The sequence below is a fragment of the Manis javanica genome, chromosome 2 (assembly GCF_040802235.1).
Source record: "Manis javanica isolate MJ-LG chromosome 2, MJ_LKY, whole genome shotgun sequence".
Lineage (NCBI taxonomy): Eukaryota > Metazoa > Chordata > Mammalia > Pholidota > Manidae > Manis > Manis javanica.
The window spans coordinates 81,665,547-81,689,566 of NC_133157.1; the positions used below are offsets into that span (position 1 = coordinate 81,665,547).

Here is a 24,020-nt window from a genome sequence, read left to right on the forward strand (position 1 = left end):
TGCTCGTTTCTGGGTTTCAGCACCAAATATAAGATAAATTCTAACCGAAATAAGCAGGCGACGAGAGGCAACAAAGGGCCAGGCAGTGCAATCCCAGGCGATGTTCGCCGGTCTGGCTAGTCACAGTCTGGGGAAGTCGCACCCAGCATGGCAGGCAGGGAGTTTTTAAGTGAACAGGGAAGGGAGGGGGAAGTGGGCCACGCTAGGGGTATGTGGGGAAATTTCTATTGGCTCAGGGTCAGGTGGTGGTCAGCCAGAGGTCTCCTTCCGGATGGAAGGGGTCTGCATCCAGGGTTTGTCGGCACGTCATGGGACTGGAATCCAGGTAGAGCTGTTCATTCCTTCCCCATATGGCACAGAGCTATTTGGTGCTGTCTCTGCTCTGCCTGCACTGTCCTTGCCCTCCTCCCTCCAGTACCTCCAGCCTTACAGATAGAAGTTTAAGATTTTAATATCTCTGCATTAGACAACTCATTAATGGAAGGTAAGAAATCTACAAATATAAGCTTTTTTTTAGCAAAAAATTCACTTGATAAGTCCCAGGAAATTGCTGAAAGGGCATTTGTTCAAAAAAAGGAATTTTGAAAAGACTTTTTTACAAAGAAAACAATATTTATAACATTATAAACATTACATTATGTATGTGTGTTGATATTAAAGGGATAATTGGGTGTTAACATCTCTGTCTGATTTAGTGAACTATCTCCTGGTTTTGATCCTGCTTTAGTCTTTATTCCCAGAGTCCTTCACTTCGACTAGTAGCTCTGCTTTTATCAAACCCATGTTGCATTGCTTCCTGGTGTCAGTACAATGGAAGGGCATCAAGCTAAATTTCCTCTCAACACAAGTGCTTAGGATTTTAAGAGTCATGGTTCATAGTCATAGGGATTAGTTTCCGGCTACTCTGTATCTATAGGTATGTATAGGTAGACCAACTATTTGTCAGTCAGTTCCTTTGCATCCATTTATTATGTAGTCTAATTTTTAAATGTCCATCGTTTTTCAACACTGTGAAGCATATAGGATGTTATCATAAGTCAAATCTCTCTTTCTCAGGGAAAATGGTTTCTAAAGAAGAGAGGTATTTAGAACTTGTGAAAATAAACTTGAGTTTCAAATAAATTATAATTTTAGTGAAGAAATTAAGAAAATCCCATTTCACTTGGCTTTCTGGTTCTAGTGATTCTTTTAAGATCTGAAGCACTTATTTCCAAAAATTCTAAAGTGTTGTGTTTTGGTTTTTTTCTGTATCAGTTTTAGTCACAATCTATAATACTGACTAATGCAGATGCAATCAATTCTTCCTTTTCTAGGTTTTTTATGATCTCTGCAAAAGATCATCAAATGGCTTTGGAGAAACGCTATAAATGGTAGTTCTTTTCTACATTCTTACCCTCAGTGTATTTAGTGAGTACCTATTATATGCCAACCACTGCCCTAAATGCTTGGGATACAGCTTTGATCAAAATAGGCAAAGCTTCTGTCCTTGGAAAACCTTATTATGTAAGAGCCATAAAGACATATTTTTCATTTTAAAAAAGATCAACTTTATAAATGTTTGATTCACAAATGCTCACATTGTGTTTATCTCAATGAATTATTCCAAATGTATTAACCCATATAACCACCACAGTAATACAGAACATCTCATCACTTCAAAACACCTAGCACTATTGTAGTTAATCCTGTCTTGACACCCCCCAGGCAGTCACTGCTCTTTTTGTCGCTATAGATTAGATTTGTGTTTTTAAAAAGTTTGATATAAATGGAATCATACTTTTTTGCTCATATTCTGATTTCCTTTCCTCAACGTATTTTTTGAGATTAATGTTTTTATATGTTAAGTAGTTCATCTCTGTTTATAATTACTATTCATCAGTGCATGGATATGCCGCATGTTTATCCATTCACCAACTGATGAATATTTGGGTTGTTTCCAGGTAATTGTTAAAAATAAAGTATTAAAATTTAAGTTATTTTGTATAGACACAAATTTTCATTCCCAAGTAAATACCTAGGAGTGGGATTGTTGGATCACATAATTAACTGTACGATAACAGTAAAAGACAAACTGTTTATCAAAGTGTACCATTTTGCATTCCCATCAGCAACATGCAAAGTCCAGTTACTCTGCTTCCTTTTCGACATTTGGTATCATCTTTTAAATTTTGGCCATTTTAATGGGTATGTGTCTTCCCAGTGGGTTTCAGCCAAGTTCACTATGGATTCAGTGAGACCCAGGAACGACACTGGAACGTTCTTGGGATAAAAAGGGTTTAAGCTCTTCCGGTGATAGGTGGAGTACTACAATTACATCTGCATCAAACAGTCTGAGGTCTGTAATCCTCCTTCCTCTCTACCTCTGCCCAGAGCACTGGGAAGAGCTCTTTATGTAGTGATTAAGTGTGGGTAAAATTGCAGGATTTCCAGAATCTCTTGCCTAGCTTTAGTGCATCTCATATCAACAGGCCTTCCTAAGCGGTGGAGATAAGTAGTTGGTCTCCATATGAATGGGTAATTACCTAGGCGACTGAGTGCTTAATCTGAACCTGAGAGGTTGTGCATGGGAGTGGGGGGGAGGGATTTGCTAGCTTCTGCTGGAGCAGGAGAAGGCCCCAGGACCTGTTCGTAAGCAATAGACGGGTCTTAAACTTCATTTCTCCCTTTGACTGAATTCGGTTTCATATAGGTATTTTGCCCCAGTATTTTCTCTCCCCAGAGTTACACTCAGTCAGGTACAGCTTATTATTGCCTTGCCTACCGGTGTGGAAGCAGTAGCCCAGCAGTAGGCCAGTTACATTATTGAATAGTTTAGGTCCAGGTGAGGATCCTGGAACTTCCATTCTCCCCACAGCATGGAATGGTGAAATTACATTTCTTACCCTTTCCTGTCCACTTATGAAACCCTACTTTAAAACTGATCAAAATGAATTTTAAGAAAAATCTAAAATATGGGCCAAAAAGAAAGTGGCTGGCTTGACTCTGAAGATATATTGTTTCTATTTTTCCTCAAGAAATCCCCAGGCTCTGTAGGAAACAAAATCAGTCAGGCAGCACTAGCTCCATGGAGCTCCGAACTCCACTGTTCCAGCCGCTACAGGTTCTGTGCGACTTCCACCGCTTCCTTCCGCCTGCCCTTCACCTTTCTAAGAACTTCCCAGAGAGCCCCGCGGGGCGAGGGGGTCTTTGAGACTCGGCTCCGCCCCCTTCCGGACCCGCCCCCTACCTCGGCCTAGGCCTGAGGCTGGAGAAAGGAGATAGCTTCCGGTCTCGCGATTTTCTCTAATCTCGCGATAAGACAAGACCGCCTCTGTCGGCCACAGTGGCAGCTGCGAGTGAGGGGGTGTGGCCGGGGAGCGCGAAGTCCCCAGGAGTGAGGGAGAGGAGGCGGGGTCGCGCGCACTCGGCGTACGCATGCGCGCACACGGCCGGCCCGACTGGGCTGAGAGGGGAGGGGGCGGCGGCAGAGCAGCCGCGGCGTCGTTATTTCCGCGGTCCGGGCGGTGCGTAGCGGCCCGGGTGGCCAAGGGAGAAGTAGGTAGGGACCGCCTGTGCTTACCATTCAAACTCCTTCCCTCCCGTGTCCTAGCGCTGTAGCCCCTTGCGCGTGCGGCGGACTCTGGGGACGCCAGGTCACCCTACGGCCCCAGCCCTCCCGCAGTGCTTCAGGTAGGAGCTGCGTGCTCCCCGTGCGCGCGGAGGCCCTGGCCTTCCCCGGTGTTACCGGGGCGACGACCAGGCAGCGGGCTTATCTGCCCTCCCGCGCGACGACAGCCCTGTCCTTGCTTCCGCGTCCCGTGGGGCCGGGGCTGGGCCGGGCTGACCAAGGTGGGGTGTGCACGGGGCGGGTCCCCGCCTCAGGTGCGTCCCCGCTCTGGGCCGGAGGTGCCAACCGACTGGGCGCTCCCCACGCCGTGCCCCTCGGTCAGACTGTTCCGGGGTCCTGCCCGGCCGGGAGAGAGATTGGCCTGGCTTGCTCCAGGCAGGTGTGAGACCACCTTGCCTTGAGTAGTTGCCGCTTGGGACCCTGGGCTGCGAGGGGGTACCCTGAAGAGCCTTGGTCATTTGTGGCTACTGTTGAAAATTGGAAGCTCTAGAGTTGGTTTTGTTTGGGCCAGTGGTGGGATGGTTGTCGATTTTTCTTCTTAAGTAGTGGGGGAAAGCAAACTCTTTATGAGCCCTGGTACGTGCTGGACTATTAGTAAATGAGCAGCAGTAGTGTTGATGAATGTGAGATTTAGTTGCATTAAGGCATTTTTTTCAGTACCATTCTCAAACCCAGATGAGGTTTGCTTAAACAGTTTAGTGAAACTTTCATCTAGTACTTAAACAAACGCATATGGTTTGCAGTACTCACGCCCGGAAAACTACAATCTCTCTTTTACATCAGTGTTAATTTTATAGGCATAATGGTTATGAAAGCTTCCATAGAGGAGGAGGATTCAGGATGGGAGCTCAGTATACCAGAAAAGATGGAAAAAAGCAATACAAGCTGGGTGGACATAACTCAAGATTTTGAAGAAGCTTGTCGAGGTGAGTGAACTTTTGGGTTAGTTCAAAGTCTGGGGAAGGGTGAAGTAAAATCTGGATTGTGATTTCTCAAGTAGCTCAGTAAATGAAATCAACAGGTAAATGTGGTTTATCAAGTTTTTTAAACTACACTTATTCTCTACTCTAATTTTAACTAATTGAAAGCCAATAAGTATTTGTTATTGCATTAAATACAGATACTGCATTAAATACAGATTCAGTTTTTCCAACTTTGATAGTTTAAAGTGCACATAGCAATAATTTCAAGCTGTGGAAACATAGTTTCTGTTGATTTAAAGATGGTAGTATTATTGTATATCTGAGTTTGGAAAATGGTCAGATCACATCACTCCCTGATAAGAGAGAGCCTCCAGTGGATTAACTCTTCCATGGAAAATAAAATCCAGACTTTTTCCTCATGGGCTTTATGTTCTGGTGCCTGCCTACCACTCAGACTTCATTTTTGTACCACTGCCCCACTAGGTTCATTATGTTAGTCACAAGGTCCTTTTTATCTCATTCAACACATCAAAATGGTTCTCCCTTGGGCCTTTGCATATTTTCTTTTCTCCAGAATTGCATTTCCCCCTTGGGTCTTCATGGAGCTGGCTCCTTCCTGACCACTTAAATGTTCCTCCCCAGTGAGGACTTCTCAAAACAATCAGCCTAAGCAGATTCGACCCCCTCTTCTCTTCTATCCAGCTCCACCTCAGTTGAGTTACCCTGTTTTATTTTCATCATAGCACTTACCTACTGTCAAAAACCATCATTTTCAGTTATTTCTTGTTTATTGTTGGCCCCATCCTCTAGAATATAAGCTTTATGAGTACAGAGATCTTGTCGGTAACTAGCACACAGACCATTGCCTGACACATAGAAAGTTCAATCAATGTTTGGATATAAATGGAAAAATGAGCATTTAAAGGGAGAAATGAAGTTAAGTGAAGGAACAGAGTGATTGATAGCTTACACTTAGAGAGGATGGATGGGATCAAGAACATGGTAGAGAAATTGACTTTGGGGAAAAGAGTAGAGATATACTGACACAGGAGGAACTGAGGTTAGGGCGGTGAAGATACACATATATTTCTAAGTAGCTGGAGAGGAATGGTGGAGAGAGTAATACCTTGAGGGTTTCTGTTTTCTTAGCAAGAAGGTTATGCTTTGACAGTTAGATGGAGTGTGTTTGGAATAGTGCTCTGAAGGAGAGGAGTAAGGACTTGGAGCAGCTGCAAGTGGAAAGGGAGCCAGTTGAGTATAAGCAAAATGATAAATCATGTGCTTACCCTTTGACCGCTTTGAAATGCATGTCCAGCTAAAGTATGCCTAAGTGAGATAGTGGAAAGAACATTAGACTGGGAGTTGGGTGACTGCCCGTATATGTGTATCTAAGGGAGAGAAAGAGCATGAGTTTCTGTGCCCAGATATCTTAGATTATTAAGGGGATCATACCTATTATTTGCACTGATTTTAAGTCATCTATATTAGAGGGCTGTTATTGTGAACCTAGAAGGGGAAGGTTTTAGGAAGTATATATGGATTGAGTTGGGCCTTAGAAGGAGTGTTTGAGTTTCTCTAAGGGAATGTGAAGGAATTACTCTAGATCGAGATGAACCATTAGAGCCAGAGTTCAGTGAGAGTTGTATGTTTGAGGAATAATTCTGTTTCTTTGTTAAAGGAGCCTTGAGTAGGAGATGTGGTTTTAATCTCTCCTTTAGTGTGGATTCAGAGGGGGTTGGCATGTCATTTTGTTGCCAACATCAAGCCATCCTGTGAACTCTTCCATAATTAGCTCTTATACTGTCTCAAGTGGCACAAATGTGAGGTGTACTTCTTGAATAAAAATTTGACGTAGAATTAATCATGCTTTACATATAGTTTAAGGACTAACAGCTGTTGACAGCTCTTGAGCCTATGGTATTAATAATTTGTTCTCCCTTTTTGAAATAATCAGATTCATAGTCTCAGTTATAGACATCTTTTCTAACAGCTTTCTTTTTTTTAGCTGTTAAAAATTTATTTTGAGTTACATAGAAGTAAACTATACAAATTTAATATACAGCTTGATGTATTTTGACATGTGTATACAGTGTTGTAACCAATGCCCAGATCAGGATATCAAGCACTCACTCATTACTTTTCCCCCTTCACCTATTCCATCCATTCCCCCAACCACCTTCAGCACCTTTCTGAAGACTAAATTTACAACAGATATCATTACATCCTCTTCTTTAGCTGATACAGTGGTTTCTCCTCATTAGTAACAGTGTGATGGCATGTCCTAGACTTTGGTGATGTTTTTTTTTTTTTGGTACCATAAAACACTACATACTGATTACAACTCATTTTAAAATTGAGTTGTCTTTTTATTGAGTTTTAAGAGATATGTATGTTCTAGATACACATCTTTTATCAGATAAATGATTTGCAAAAATTTCCCATTCTCTGGTTGTCTTTTCACTTTTAAAGGATGGTTTGAAGCACAAAAGTTTTTGATTTTGAAAAAGTCCACATAATTTTTTCTTTTTTTACTTGTGCTTTTGGTTTGAAGTATATAGCATACAGAAAAGTACACACATCATAAATGTACAACTTGACAAATTTTTTCAAACTGAGCACTGTGACCAGCGCTGAGATCAAGAAATAAAACATTGCTAGCACCTCAGAAGTCTTACTTATGACCCTCGCCAATCATTTTTGCCCTCTAAGAGTAACCATTGTCCTGATTTTTAACACCATGATTGGTTTTGCCTGTTTTTTTTAATAAAGGTATCATTGATAGACACTCTTACGAAAGTTTCACATGAGAAACAATATAGTTACTACATTCACCCATATTATCAAGTCCCCCCCCCACATACCCCATTGAAGTCACTGTCCATCTGTGGTAAGATGCCACAGAGTCACTACTTGTCTTCTCTGCTACACTGTCTTCCCCATGACCTCCCCCACACCATGTGTACTTGATTAGTGTTTTTAAGGCACATTTCTACTTAATTATTTTAGTGGTTCTTCAAAGTACTCTAGATCAGATTCTAACTTTTTATCACCATTTTCTACTAGGCAGATGGCACACATAACTGTCATTGATGCTCTTTTCTTTCTTTTTCAAATAATGTGAATATATGGTGTCATCAGTTATTTTGCCTTATGCATAACACATCATCTCAATAACACCTCTGAGCTTTACTTCTCTAGGAAACTACCTAATTCAAGCCATCTCATTTTGCTACCTATAGAAAGTCTTTGACCTTCATTATTCATTTCATTGTCTTACATGGGTGCTTTCTGAATTACAACTTAGAACTTTAAAACATAAATGATGATAAAATACACACTGCTCCTTCTTCTGCCTACCAGATTCTATTGCATATGCCCTCTGGATAGCCAACAACCTCTCTTAGGATGACACTGTCATCAGGTATAACCCAGAGGTAATCCGAGGTCGGCTATCATTATTTTCTTTTTAAATTAATCTAGGAGTATATGGGCCCATTTTGTCACCCCATTTTCTTCTCTCCCTAAGGGCTCAGCTCATTCTTCTATAGTCTTTCCCACAAGTACCATGGTATAAGGTCCCTTCCCTATCCAGTTTTTTGGCTCTTTCCCAGTTCTTTTGGAACACTACTTTTATTGCTTTCTCTTCCTTCATTCAAGAGCTAAAATGCTTAAGTTTTTTGTTTTTCTCTCTTTCTGTACTAGCTTCTCTCACCCAGAATACTTGTAGATGCTCAATATGTATTTGTTTTAAGAATGACTGAATATTGTAAGGTAATGTTTCTTCAAACCATAGAATATCTGGGTCTTGGACTTCAGAAGTTTGAGGACTACTGCATTACATTAAATGCTGTCATCTCGGGTAGTTGCCTGGAATCATAATAATGAATACAAGCTTGGGCACTGAAATTGTAGCAATACTTGATCATAATGTCATTATCCAGTTTGCATGGAATATGTTTCTGTAATCTTTTGATCAAACTTTTTTATCAAACCGATAATGTAGCATTTAACAATTATCTTAGAAAAAGTATAGACACATGGTAAAACTTTCATGGACTCCTTCTAAACCCCATCCCCAATTTAAGAATCATTGTTCTAGGAATTTGCTGTTTGTTAGCACTTTATTCCAAGAGCGAAAAGATAGATATACAGAAATATCCTGGTGAAAGATCTTGGCAACCTGTAAAATATTTTTTTTAATGACTTTGGTTTTGGAAATAAAAATTATTTTCCTTGTTCCATACTAATCAAGAATATCTTCAGTGATAAGGTGAGGGGTTGCATTGGTAGTGGTAGATCACTGGTTCTCTACAAGTGGTGATTTTGCCCTTAAAGGACATTTGCCAATGTTTTGAAACATTTTTGGTTGTCACATTGGGGAAGGGAAGGGGTTTTGCTACCGGCATCTGGTGAGTACGCAGCAAGAATGCTGCTAACAATGTGATACATAGGGTAGCCTCCCCCACCCAAAATTATTCTGCCCAAAATGTCAGTAGTGCTGCTTAATTCACTGTAGATCACTTTCAAGAATGTTCAGCTATCATTTAACTTCTCTGACTCAGGATTCTTTAGGATAGGGACATAGAGACACTGGATGTCTTAACACCTCTTAAGAACTAGTGTTAATGTACAGCTATATTAAGTGGAGGAAAGGGGATGGAACCTCTGATGTACTTTCAGGACTTTTCTGTGTTGTTGAATGCACCATATCAGGTTTTCTCCTTAGTCATGTTTTGTGTATCTTGCTTTATGTTAGGAGTTATGGTCAATAGCAAAGGTGTCCTCAGAAGTCACCACTTTCCCCCTTTTAGCTGGTTACTCCAGGAGTCAAGACTCTAGTTAGCATGCTTTTATTACTATGTCTTGATTCTTCTTACTCCGAATTTAAGTGTTTATCTGTGGACTTCCACCCATATAGTTATAGTTGCACTATAGATATACAAATATCCATACCTGAGCCAAAGAGTAAAACTATTGATACTTTTCTCTTCCTGCACTGTTCTTTTGTTATACACACAAAAAATTACCCAAAATGTATGTACTTATATTGATTATCATAGTCCTTAGATTTTTTTTTTAGCAGTTATCTAAATCTCCTTAAAATATTCAGACTTACCAGACATCCTATTGTTTTCATCTCCCTAAATAAATTTCTTCTCAGCCTCTTGCTTCAGTCTGTACTAATGATCTTTTATACATAGTGTGATCCTGAGATCTTCCTTCATCATCAGCCTGGGGTTTCTTACTTGTCCCCCTTATATTCCCCCTTAAATTGTTTTGATTGGCTATCTTTATTATCTTCCTCAGTAATGCATGGGAGATACAATCTTCGGAGGCTCTAGATGTCTGAAAATGTCTTTATTCTGCCCTCCCACTTTACTGATAATATTGGGTGCCTTTGAGAATTTTGAGGGCATTTATCCATTGATTGTTTTTTTTTGCTCTGATGTTGCTATTAGAAAGTCTGATGACTTTCTCATACCTGAGCTTTCCTAAGTAACCTTTTAGGATCTGTTACCTGACTCCATGTCCAGAGTTTTTGTAGTAGTTTGCCTTGATGATTCCGTGGCCCTTTCATTTTCTCCCATCCTTCAGCTCTGGGAAACTTTCTTGAGTTACTCTGTTTTCTCTTTATTTTTTTTCTGTATTCTCCTCATGGAGTGTCTGTTTTTGGATATTGAACTTCTTAGTTTGATCCTCTGCTTTTTTCTTATTCTTTCTTGCCTATGTTCATGTTTTTGTGTTTTTGTCTTTTTCCTCAGTGCTGTAGACTGAATGTTTGTGTTCCCCCAAATCATATATGGAAACTTAATGCCTACTGTGATTGTATTGAGAGGTGGGGCCTTTGGGTGGTGCTTGGGTCTTGAGAGTGGAGCCCACATGAATGGCATTAGTGCCCTTATTAAAGAGACCCCACAGAGCTCCCTAGTTCCTTTTGCTATTTGAGGTTACAGCAAAAAAGATGGCTGTTTAGGAAGTGGGCGCTCACCAGACACAGAATCTGCCAGTGCCTTCATCTTGGACTTTACAGCCTTCAGAACTGTGAGAAATAAGTTTGTTGTGTATAGGCCACCCAGTTTATGGCATTTTTTGTTAGAGAAGCACAAGTGGATGGAGATGCTCAACTTTGTCTTCCAAACCTAGTAAATTTTATTTTCTGCTGTAATGTTTTTAATTTCTAAGATTAATTTTCTCTGTATGTTCCTCTTTTTTTTTTGAAGCTAAGTGTCCTGTTTTTGTTTTGGGATTGCACTATTTTATCACTTTAAGGATAATAACAGTTCTTTTGAATTCTTATTTCCCAACATAGTATATCTTTTTTCCAGGGTGCCCTTTTTAATTTGTTTCCTTTGGTTTCTATTTTTCATATGTAAAAGAATCCTTTGTTGCCTGTCTAAGTAAGGGTGGGGGACCAAAAAGCCAATTGGAAACTCTGAATTTTTTAGTGGAACTTGCTGACTGAATGTCAGGTGATACAACTTGGCTTTTGTGTTGGAAAACCTTTTATGTCAATTATTTAGCTCTTTCTTCTTGGAAAGACTATATTCTGTAGAGAAAATTTGTCTAATTTCCTGCTTTGAGGTTGAAACTCTGACTTTACTGCCTGTGATTTTTAACAGTAAAGTGGGGTAAGAGGTCTGGGGTTTTCACGTATCTACTTAATGCCCTCTCTTCACAGTGCTGTACCCTGGCCTTCAGATAACTTTATGTCCTTGGAGACTTTTTGGTCTACTCTGTTCAAAGAAAGTCTTCAGTGTTATTCAGAATGTGGTGGGGGGGGGGGCGCAGTTAATTCTGCTTTGTAAATTAGAGCAAGGCCCTGGGGCTGCCTCCATATTTTGGTCTCCTTTTATTCTTACTTTTAGAGGCAAATGGTAAATCAAGTTGGTTTTTGGCTTTTTCCACTGCTGGATTAGAACTGTTTTCTTAAGTTTGCTAAGAAACTACTTATTTTTCTGTTTCCAAGTTTCTCCAATTTTGTTCTATTTTTTTCTGCACCTGTTTTTCTTCTTTGATGTATACCTTTCTTTAAAAAAAATTCCTCTGTTGTATTAACAAGATCTCATGAGGGAATTAAATTAAAGGTAGTTTGTTGCATGTGTTCAGTTGGTCATCTTTACCCGGGGTTAAACTTTAATTGATTTGTTTAAATATCACTACTACAATGATATTGGATTTCTGTTATATCATTTATTCTATAGGGCATTCATAGGGACCCTAACTGGGAACATAACCATCATTTTTAATGTTATGTGTAAAAATATATTCAAAGATCTATAACAGCAGTTTACCCGTGATCTCATTATAAGATGGTAAATATATTTGCATTGTCCCATAATTGCATGTTTTCCTCTGTCCTGTTACTTTTCTTCAGGTGAACAATTATGTATATACTATGTGCTCAGCACTGCTGTTTCCCAAACTCCAGCTGTAAGTTTTGATTCATCATTCATTTATAAGGCAAAAGGAAGGAGATCCTCAAGATGTCATGAAATTCTATAACCCACAAAATTAAAGTTAACTTTTCTGTCACAACACATCTAATCATAGCCTTATATGAGAGTGAGGATAAAATTAAAAAGCAGTTTATTGTCAAGATTGTCAAAAAAATTTTCAAATCATCAACTTTTCCTCATATTTTTTCCCCTCTTTTCTGAATGGTTTCAGCTATATTCTCTTATACCTACTTAAGTCTTTAACTTAAAAGTAAAAGTTTACTTTTTTTATCATTATGCTAACTTAGCTTAGTGGTTTGGTGTGTTTCCTGATCCCTGGGATCCCAGGACCATTTCACAGGATATGCAAGGTCAAAACTATTTTCATGGTAATACTAAGACATTGACTTGCCTTTTTGACTCCCATTCTCTTATTAGTATACAGTGGAATTTTCCAGAAACTATGATGTATGATGATGTCATTTCTGACTGCTAATGATAAATGTAAAACATTACCATTCACACTAATTTTTTGAGAACTACTGTGCAGTTGGATAAGACCCAGATTATGTCTATAGTGCTATTACAGATCATGACTCCGTCCAGTTATTGATCATGCAGTGAGAGTGCTTGTACTCTGCTTAATGAGTGAATTTTAAAATTTGCTGCCTATAGTTTACTAATGAGCATCTGATTACTAGAGTTCTGAAGGATTTATGAGAGTCATCTAGTTTCACTCTTCATTTTACAGATGAAGAAACCAAGACCTATAGGGATTGACTTGCATCTAGGTCTATGGAATGTTTTATTTTTAAACTTGGTGAAGTTATTTGGTACCCAGATCTACCTTAAGCATATGATAAATTATTACAGCATTTCTCAAATTTTTGAGCTTAAGACACCATTATACTCTTAAAAATTACTGTTTTTGTGTATTACATATATACATTGATGTTTACAATATTAAAATTTAAACTCAGAAATATGAAAGGTACTTAAGAACAATTATAAACCCAGCATGTGTTAACAGAACAATTTTAAATGAAGAATAAATATATTTTTCAAAACAAAATAACAGAGTTGTACACTTCTGAAAATCTCTTTAATTAAAGTCAGCATACTAGAGGGCACCTGAATTCCAACTGTAATTCTGTATTCAATCTGTTGCCACATGTCATTTTAGCTGAAGTATTTGAAGTAAATATAGCCTCACCAATATGTAATTGGAAACTGAGGAACCTTTATAGATAATTGTGGATATTCTTCTTTGATACTATACCAAAACTTGACAAGTGGTAGTTTCTTAAAGATTAGGTGCAGTGTGGAATCTGAAATCATATCAGTGGATTTTCCGCACTCTATTATGTTAACTCCACTGCTCTGTCTTGAACTTGAATGGATCTTCTTTCCATTCAAAATATTTGAAGAAGATTGAATATTCAAAATATTTGCAGAAAATCCATTTGCAGAACATTGCTTCAGTGAGTTAAGCAGATCTTCCAAGAGTTGACATACTTCATTATATGACATTAAAAAGCACATTTGTTAATACCACCACCAATATCATCAGAAAAGTCTTTTGTAAGTATTGGGAAACTGTCAAGTTCACAGTGGTGATATGTGTTCCAAAATTTTAATTTTTGCGTGAATGGTCAACTTTATTGGCAACAAGCAAACATTGTCAATTTTTTATAAAGTGACAAACTAATTTTAAAGAGAAAGCTGTATTTTCGGGTCTGAATAACTAGTTTGTCAGTTCTTTCAAGTAAAAATTGTGTGCCATGATAATTGTGCAAGTGCTTTTCCTTGAAACAGCTTCTTTGGTATGCAGTAGAAACATTTATGTACACTTCCCATTTTGTTAAGTAGAATATTGAAGGACATGGTCTCAAAGATTGAGATTAAATGAGGTTGATCAGAGCTGGCACTTGGATGAAGTGAGTGAGGCACCAGGGTGCCCAGTTTAAGAAGGGAATGCCTGAAATTGAATGCCTCCTTACATTTTGCTCTGGAGTTGACTCTTTAGCTATACCCTGGTCATGGCCCTGAGATGAATAATTTTTACTGCTTCATCAAGGACAAGTGAAATTTTTTTAGAAATTGTCTTTTTTAACCACAAGTGCATGGAGGTAAAAAATTCACTCTTTAGCTTTAGGGCTACTGTATTGATTTGTGTTAAAGTTACAGCAGTTTTGGCCACCATTACATTTGCATCATCAGTGCAAATAACACAATGAAAAATACAAAGAGCATTTGAATAATATTCCAAACCTAATTATAACATCACAGACTCTTGGATTCCCAGGCCATCTTTAAGTACAGCTGTGTGTTCTGTTATGTTTCCTGCTGTGTTTTGCTATATGCTTTTCATTGATTTATTTGTTTTGGTACATGGGACTGCTAAATATGAATGTTAATTTGTAATTGCCTGGCAAGATGGGAAAAGTTCTGAAAAATACTTCTTTATACCTTTCACAGGATTTGCCCATCAATATGTAAGCAACTTAAAATGTTAACAGCAACAGTTCTTGCCTTACTTGTGCATTGAAATTGCCTGGATTGCTTTAAAACCACTAGGGCTCACCGCTAGAATTTAATTAGTTTGGGGTGCTGCTTGGACACAGATTTTTCAAAAGCTCCCCAGTTGATGATAATATGCACCCAGTGTTGAACACTGCTGCTTTATAGAGGATGAACACTGTTCTGATTAGTTGTTTACTCAAGTGTTTTCTATATTATTCAAAGTTACAATTAAAAAATAGTGTTGACACTGTTTTGGGACAGAAAGAGATTCAATAATGATACCGACTGGTTTAAAAACTTGAGAAGTAGCAATCAGTTCTATGAAAAAGTTTACTTAGGGAGAAATTTACTAGTGTTTTTTTTTAATGAGGTTGGTAATTCTGATTGGATTATTATGGCCTGTGGTGGGTCTCTTAATTCTCACAAGTTCAAATATAGTAAGTGTTTTATTCACTGTGTAAGGGCATTATATTAGTAATTGAGTAAAAATAATACAACCGTTTCTTAGAAAATGAAATTTAGAGTAATGCAAGCACATTTTTCAGATGCTAATATTTTGTTTCATTTTCTTCTTAGCATAATATATAAATATAAATACATTCAAAGCATTTTTCTCTTTTGTTTCTTTTAGAATTAAAGTTGGGAGAACTACTTCATGATAAGCTGTAAGTATTTGTGGCCTTTGAAATAGTACAGTGTAATATTTCCATCTATTTTTTCTTATATACAGTGGTATTCCCTGAGGCCTGAGTAATTTTACATTTCAAAGCTGTAAAAATAAAACTAATTATAAATCTATTCTTAACCGTGGTGAGCTATTTGGGGCAGCTGACCCTAGTTGTGGTATGAGATGGTTATTCCTAGTGAAACTGACTTATGTGTCCTTCCTTGTGGGTAGATGTACAGGATATGAAATTTCTTGAAGAAAAGGTATTAGTTTTATGTTATATGTGATAGGCTGACCTGAGATAGTTGACTCAATATCCGGAGGAAAGGAGATTGAGAATCCTGGGAACAGTAAAATAAAGAGAAATGCTTGCTTATATTTATACTCACTACTATGTAGATAGCCTCAGTCCTCATACTAGTACAGAAATGCTCAATTTTCAAGGTTAGGTATATGAAATTTTATATTATTAAGTAGACAAGAGTGGACATTTGGGAAGGAGGGGTAGACCCTGTAATTTAGTTCTCCTCAAACTTTAGTGTGCATCAGAGTTACCAGAAGGGCTTTTTAAAACACACATTGCTAGACCCTAGCCCCCCAGAGTTCCTTATTTAGTAGACCTGGTGTGGGAATGCAGAAGTGACAGTTCTAAGTTCTCAGGTGAACTTGATGCTGCTGATCAAGGGACCACACTTTGAGAACCCCTCTAGGTCATCATGTGGATGCTGCAGGCAGTTACAGGAAGGATGTAATGAAACCAAACAACAAGCTAATGTAAGAAGGAATGTAGCTCCTGGTTGTGGAGTAAATTTAGAGGGGACAGCTGAGGGACACAGCCTTCTTCATTTCCCCAAGGTTTTAGGCTCAGCCCAGGGAACATGATTGCCAGCAGCCTGCCCTGGTCATCTTTTAAAGTTGTGTCCTTCTAGACCTTATCTGTTAGCTGTTTCTTCTTTCTGCCTAGTATGTGCAGTCTTCTAACCTATGTAATTTTATTTATTATCTATTTCCTCCCACTAGAATGTAAGTTCCATGAGGCAAGCAACTTTGTTTGTATTCTGGGTCCCTAGAACATTGTCTAGCACATAATAGGTGCTCAGTAAGTGCTGAATGAATGAAGTAGCTAACTTAATGCTACTATAGTTTCTATAGCAGTTTTACTAATTAGGTAGATAACCTCACTGGTTTAGGATTTTAATTGTGCCATTAAAAACTTTCTTAGTTCACATGTAAGAAACAGATAATTTGTTTTTAACAAATTCAAACCTCAGAGGTAAAGCAAAAACTTCCCACAACACTATTACCCCCCACACAGGCCCTTCTCTTTGCCCAGACATAATCAGATTGTTGTTTGTCATTCTGGACCTTTTAAAAAAAATATTTACATACATGAATAAAATCTATAAAAGTAGTTAAATTATAAATGGGGATATACAGTATATATTATTTTGAAAATTCCTTGCCCATTCAGTATATTTTAGAGATCCTTCCAGGTTAGTATATAATAGCTCTACTGAGTACATTTTAACTGTTGGTATGCATTTTATAAAATGGCTGTACCATAATTTATTCTGTGGTATCACATTGATGAACATTTTAATTGCAAAATATTTTGGTAACATGGGAAAATGGAAGACACTTTGTGTATACACATGTGCAAATAAGTTTCAGTATAGGAGCCTAGAATTCAAATGACTGTATTTTAATGGATTCAGCCAAATTTCTCTCAAAGCCTATCTATCAATTTACATTCCCACCAACAGTACAAGTATATTTTTAAAAGTTTTCTTATGGCCAAAAATCCTCTTGTTTAGTTTTGTGTTATCTGACTACATTTGAATTTGAGGAACTTTTCCCTTTTTTACTAGTAGTTTGTATATTCTGTGAATTCTTTGTACATTTCTTTGCCTATTTTTTTTTGTATTATTTACTGCTTCTTATTTATTTGTATGAGTTATATATTCTGGATATTCACTTTTTGGAAATTATATTAAAAATATTTTATATATTTTATATATATAAATAATATATAAAAAAATATGAGTTTTAACTGACTATAGTTTATTATCATTACATATAAATTTAAGATATTTACACAGCTGGATTTATCAACTTTTGCCTTTATAGCAGTTTTGAAGAGTTTTTAGTTTGTTTTAGGTTTAGAACTTACATCTGCTTGGGGTTTATTTTTTAAAACTGTGTGAATCAAAAGTTTCACTTTTTCCACATGATTAGCCACTGTCTAAACGGTATTTATTGACTAATGTACTGTTTTCCCAAATAATTTAAAATTCTACCTTTATCATACATAATTCCTACAGAAATAAGGGTTTGGACTGTTTTCTTTTGATTTCTTTACTCTAGATTGCTTTTAATAATAGCTTTGTAGTCCCTTTGATATTTGGTGAATCCCTATTTATTGAAAAAATTCTCTTCTGTTTTTGCATATCTTCTGTTTTGGCTTTGAGAGCTCTGAAAAATACCATTTGGCTTTTGATCAGCATTACATCAAATTTGTAGATGAGAGTTGTTTTCAATAATACCGTATGCTTATATCATCAGAGTATTTTGAATTGAAACATTCAAATATGTAGTCAGTAACTTGATAGTCTGTCAAACTTTTCCTTTAGGCTTTCTTCCTCTCTGATTTCTTGATGTATATCTCAGTTAATGATATACTTACTAACCAGTCCACAGTGCATCACAACTGTCTGCTTTTATGGCTAATGAACCACAAATACCAGACACAAATACCAAGGTTTCTGAGTTATTTTTCATATATTTCATATTTCATTATTTTCATAATTGCCAAAACATTGGGCATTATAGACTATAATGTGTCACATTACAGGACTTTCAAGACATAAAAGGAAAAAATTCTGAAAGTTACATTTGATAATGCTTATTCCAAACATGTCTTCCTAAATATTAGAGAAAATTATTTAAAGAAGGCAAAATGAAATCCATTATAAACCAGTTCATTTTTTTTCTAAAAATGTCTAACTTGTAACCTTTTTGAAGGAGGCAGGGAAAAACATCTTTTGCTTTAATATTTTCCCCACAGTGCATGTAAAATAATCTTTAGTAACAAGTACAAGGAAGAATTTTTATGTTAATGTGAGATAATTTAATTGAAATAGAAGAAGTTAGCAAGTTGGGAAGACTGAATACATCGAAAACTAGTTATTTGAAGGACTATAATAATTTTTTACCACTTGGGAATCTGGGTAAGCTTACTGGTTCAAAAACAATTTGTGGGGTCAATTTTTTTATTTCCAGATTTGGTCTTTTTGAAGCCATGTCTGCCATTGAAATGATGGATCCCAAGATGGATGCTGGCATGATTGGAAACCAAGTTAATCGAAAAGTTCTTAATTTTGAACAAGCTATCAAGGTAGTCACTATTGTGCTCTTTTATGTTTTCTTTTATTGTTTGTTATTTCATATGTTAAGACATTCTGGTTAGTAATAAAAATCACATGGTAAACTTATAACTTAAGGTGTAATTTTCTTAAGAGCATCTCAGGTATATAAATAAAAGTTATAACCTTTAGTTCTTCATGGGAATTGTTTAAGGTCTTCATTAAAAGCTTGCTCTAAACTTGTGTGTGTTTATTAATTTTTTAAAACAGTTGAGTATATATTCAAATTAAGGGTAATTGGTTTAGTGATTACATTTTATATATTAACAGACAAATTGATTTAGAAATTCATAGTTGCTACAGTTTAAAAATGTTTTGTTTTTGTTTAAGTAGTTTAAATTCAGTAAAATTATTCATATTTATTAATGCTTTAATTTAAATTGTGCTTTCAAAATACTTGTTGCTTTAACTTTCCTTGTTTCAAATTAGAGGCACTTTGATTTTTCTTATTATATATTATTTTTAAGAATACTGAGTTAATTTGCATTTTAGTTTTATCAGATAAGTTTCCTAGAATTGTTCTTCGTAAATATTTAGTTTTTGAAAGCCAAAATGCTACTATACACAGTAACCATAAATTTTAAAAAGTCTTCTGTATAAGTCATATTTTCTCTCCTTTTTAGGATGGCACCATTAAAATTAAAGACCTCACCTTGCCTGAATTGATAGGAATAATGGATACATGTTTTTGTTGTTTGGTAAGAGTTAAAATAATACAATTAGTTTATTTTAAAACTATGGCTTTCCTAAGTACATACATTTAAAAGTATATACACCAATCTTGAGTATGAAATGTATGTGTTGCTTGGCATAGTAAGATACACATAAGATTAGCAGGCCAAATTATACAATAGGATACAGAATTTTATCTTCCTATGTGGGTGATCTTAGGTTCTCATTTTCTAGGTGAAGGACTATTATCTTTTGTGAAGATAATAATATAGCCATTACCAAAAGTACCTTTTTTTCTCAAGGTACCCAGGGAAACAAATTTATAATTGGAAGTTTCCATAAATAAGCATGTAATTGACACAAAGAGAATTTTAGATTGTTTGGGAGAGATTTTTTTTTTTTCCTAATGGTAGTAAACTGGCTATCTTTGTGAAGAATATCTTTTAGTGATTTATATGTGCTGAATAGGTTGTCTTCCCTGGACAGTGTCATTTAATTATGAGAAAATTCTCATTTGTGCTGCCTCTTTTTTCCTATGCTGTCCTGTCCTTTCCTGTCCGGCCCTTCCCTTCCCATCCCCTCTCCTTCCTATCCCTTTCCTTTCCTTCCTACTCTCTGACCATCTCTTTCTTTTTAAACTTATGTTAAGTCATTTTCCTTAGATATATGTAAAGTTTATTCATTCATCTAAAAAATATTCAGTGATTGCCTATAGTGTGTGAAGTACCTATTAGGTGTTTTATGTATATATTTTTCACTTAAGTCTTACATCAGCTTTGTAAGATATCTGGTATCATCTCATTTGCCTAGGATTACATTGCTAGGAAGGGGCATAACCAGAATTCTAATCCTGATTCTTCTTCTTCCAAAGTTGTCTCTTTCCCACTAAGATGTCTTTATTACCCTGTAGCAGTTTATAGTCCTAGTGGAAAAAAATAAACAGAGGCAAAAGGTATGGTTTTTGCCAAAGCTGAGGAACCATTGTATGAGACTCTTGAGACTGAACCTGTGAGTTTGACCTTTAGTAGGCAGATGGTTTTTAGGCTGAAAAGTTTCCTTTTGCACACTGGTAATACAAAATACACACTTTAATTATCATTTTCATGTGCATGTCTCATTTTGTAATGTAGTTGCCTGTGTCCTATTGGGCCAGTGTAAAATATAACTATAAACTTGAACAAATTATTTATACTCTCTGACTTTCTTTATAGGAAAAGAATATCACTTTCCTCAAAGTGTTAGGAAAAACAAGAGAAGATATATGAAACTACCTGGCATAGTACTTGGACATAGTAGTTACTAATTTTTGGCTGTCATTGTTATTCTCAGCTTTTAGCACATGGTACCTGGCCCTTTAGCCATTCAGTAAAATAGTGTTGTATGATTATTTTTGTGCGTTAGAAAGATCACTGTTTGGGCATATAGAATTAGGGATGGGAGGCAGGAAAAACCATTGCATAGCTCCTTGCAGTAATCTGGGTGAGATACCATGCTGACTGTTAATAGTAGTGAGTGTGAAGAGTTAAATGAGTGGTTAGAGACCTCATTAGTTCTAAACTTGTGAGTTTCCTTAGTTTATGGATTTTTTTTTTGGCTGCACTATGGACTTGATTGCTTTTGGATGCTATGTAGGGAGGCATTCTGATTTTATTAGTTTCCAGATACATTGCAAACTGAAATATAGAATGCCTCCCATAGATAGTTAATCATATTATGTTACATGATTCTTGAAAGACTTGAGTCATTGAAAGTGAATTCTAACTCTTGTCTTTTCGGACTTTCCCTTTATCATCTTATAAATCTTGGATCAGTTTAGACTTTGCAGACACTTGTGTGTCATCTTAAACTCATACATTCTTTTGTTATAGATTACATGGTTAGAAGGCCATTCCTTGGCACAGACAGTGTTTACATGCCTTTACATTCATAATCCAGACTTCATAGAAGATCCTGCCATGAAAGCTTTTGCTCTCGGAATCTTGAAAGTTTGTGACATTGCAAGGGAAAAAGTAAATAAAGCTGCTGTGTTTGAGGAGGTAAGATTTTGCAATCTAAGAATTCCTGAGGCTCATTGACTGCCTTACTCACTATGATGTATTTAAATGATTGTATAATACATAATCTTGTCAACATGTATAGGAGAAGTCAGGTTTTCACTGTAAGGCTCAATATATTTTTATGGGTTTGTAAATTTGTACTTTTTCAAAGAACAATTTGTTAATACCTGTCATAATTTAAAATGTGCATGAGTTATCTTAGCAGTTTCACTTTTAGAAGTTTATCCTACAGATAGGTTTGTGCTTGTACACAAAGACCTATCTATGAACAAGGATATTAACTGTGGTATTATTTGTAGCAAATAAAATCTGGAAACTACCTTAATGTCTATCAATAGGAGACTCATTAAATGAAGGTATATTCATACAGTTGAGTTTTGTGCATGCTTTACAAAAAAGAACATAGGTGTACGTGTACAAATAATATTAGATCTCCAAAATAAAGTAAGACAAGTCAGGTATAGAAATGCATGTGTCGCTTGCTACCATTTCTGTTTTCTTTTTTTAAAAAAGGGAGATAGATAGTTAAATCTTCATACACAAGATAACTGGGGTATTGAATGTCAGGGTATATATCTGTTTGTACTATTGGAATGTTTATTATGTGCCTGTATTAGCTTTTATCTAGATAAACTGAAATAAATTTTTTTATAATAGAAATCATTATAATTGAAATCTGTGGAAGAAGGACTTACTAACAAATGAGAGAAAAATCCTAAAGGAAAGGATGAATAGGAAAAGCTGATAGAAAAAATTTTTAGAAAAATATAGATAACAAAGGTAATCAGTTTTTTGTAGCTCATTCAAATAAAGCATAACACTAAAGCCTAAGTACTGCACAGTAAAATAAACTGCTTTTTCATGGAGAAGGTTATAAATGGCCATAATATTAAAAAATTTAGCTTCAGTATAATCCAAGAAGTAAAATTAAAATAGTAATTGGTTCACTTTTCTTCTACCGAATTTTTAAAATTAGGATACTCAGTATTGGTAAGGATTAATAAGTTGGTACTTTGGTTTTTATCAGTAAGAGTGTGCATTAGCATAGCTGTTTTGGGAAACAGTATAGCAATACATATATCTGTGTATATATTTATACAACCACATATATACAGATACAGATATAGATACCTGCATATATCAAGAGTCCAGTATCACATTAGTTGGTTCGCTTCTAGAAGTCAGCCTTAAAAAAAAATGATTAAAAATGTGAACACTTAATGCCCAAATACATTAATCAGAGTTCTTAGTAGAGAAAGTTGGTATCAACCAAAATGCCATCATTAGGGTTGGTTGAAATAAATTATGAATAATTTATTACATATGAATATGTAGTGACAACAATGTTTCATATAAGGGGAAAAGGCCTAGTTTAAAAGGTTAAAAAAGCAGCATGCCGTGTAATCAGTTACATAAAAATAAATAAAACTGGAAAGATATATGAATAAAACTTAGCTTCTCTGCTAGAAAGATTGTATTTTTCCTGTTTCCCTAAACTTGCAGATCATCCTCATAAATTTATTTCAGTTTTATTGAAAAAAAAAATTGATTGCCTAGTGAAAGCCCTTAAGAGACCTGGTAGTGAATTGATACAAGTGACCTATAGTAAACAAATCATTTCTTTCTTTGAAATGGATGCTTCTGAAGTTTCTAAGTGCTGGTATATTTTCTCAGGTAGGTTTCTGGTATGTCTTTACTCCTGAATTGGAGACATTTTCAGCTTAATGTCTTGCTTACATGTGCAAAATAGGAACCACAATTCCCCCATAAAACCACTTTTCCTCTCATGTTCCTATTTTGCAAAATGACTTCTATTGTTATCTTTGATTACTTTGTTTTTAAATGCTCCCTACATACAGTTTCTTTGTTGTTTATCTTTCAAATGTCTTGAGTTTAGGCACTGTTTTTCTTCTCTCATTGTTACTTTTTTAGTTCACATCTGTGTCAGCTTTAGACTTAACACTCTTATGAGAGTTTCTGAATTCTGCTTTCTGTCCTAGTCTTTCCCTCCATCCATTTTCCACTTGACCACTTGTTATCTTTTCAGAAGAGGAAGTCTGGTCATGTTCAGTTTGTTATTTGAAAATTTTCCGTGGGATGTGTGTTTTAATAAGTACCAATACTTACATGTAGTATACAAAAGCACCTGTAAGATATGAAATGAGAAATTGTTTTCTGCTCTTTCCTAATCCATTCCATAATAATATTAAATTTATTTAGTTTTTCATACTGTTTCTTTCCATATTTCTGGACAATGTGCTTATGTCCTAATTTCTGGATTTAACAATTTCTGTCTGTGGTATATCAGCAAAGTTTTAGCATGTTTGGTATTCATGCAGTCCCATCCCCCTCCCCAAATATTAATTCAGTTGGTTAAATTTTTATTCATTCTTGACATTATTGTCAATTTCTTACACAAATTTTTGTTTTTCTTGGAAGTATTAATGCCTCTTTTTTTTTTTGGTTTGCTGTTTTCTGTGTACTCCTCTTTAATTCTTCCCCTCCCGTTATTATGAAACACATCAGTAATCTATCAGTTATTCTCCTCTTGAACATCTTTGTTCTCTAATAATAATTGGAGCTTCAGGCTGGATCATCTGCCTTCAAAGACCACCACAACTGTTATCCCAGCTTTATCTTCACCATTCTCCTGGAAATTCCATTTTTCTATTTTTTGTTAGATGCTTAGTTACCTGGATCTCACACCTTTATC

The 24,020-nt window shown here is 36.1% G+C and overlaps 1 protein-coding gene across 3 annotated transcripts in view; it reads left to right on the forward strand.

The window, feature by feature from the left end:
* Positions 1-3,387: 3,387 nt before the first annotated feature.
* NAA35 (N-alpha-acetyltransferase 35, NatC auxiliary subunit) overlaps positions 3,388-24,020 on the forward strand; it is an 84,089-nt gene continuing 63,456 nt past the window's right edge. The window contains exons 1-6 of one of the 3 annotated variants that reach the window (XR_012127774.1): positions 3,388-3,538; positions 4,405-4,533; positions 15,121-15,154; positions 18,436-18,550; positions 19,202-19,276; positions 21,119-21,286. Coding sequence is in view for 2 of the 3 variants with exons in the window: in XM_017679248.3 (XP_017534737.2) it covers positions 3,415-3,538; positions 4,405-4,533; positions 15,121-15,154; positions 18,436-18,550; positions 19,202-19,276; positions 21,119-21,286 (645 nt within the window). In the remaining variant the exon portion in view is untranslated. Of the gene's footprint in view, positions 3,670-4,404; positions 4,534-15,120; positions 15,155-18,435; positions 18,551-19,201; positions 19,277-21,118; positions 21,287-24,020 lie in introns of all 3 variants that reach the window. The other 2 variants (XM_017679248.3, XM_073228733.1) reach the window with 2 other exon arrangements.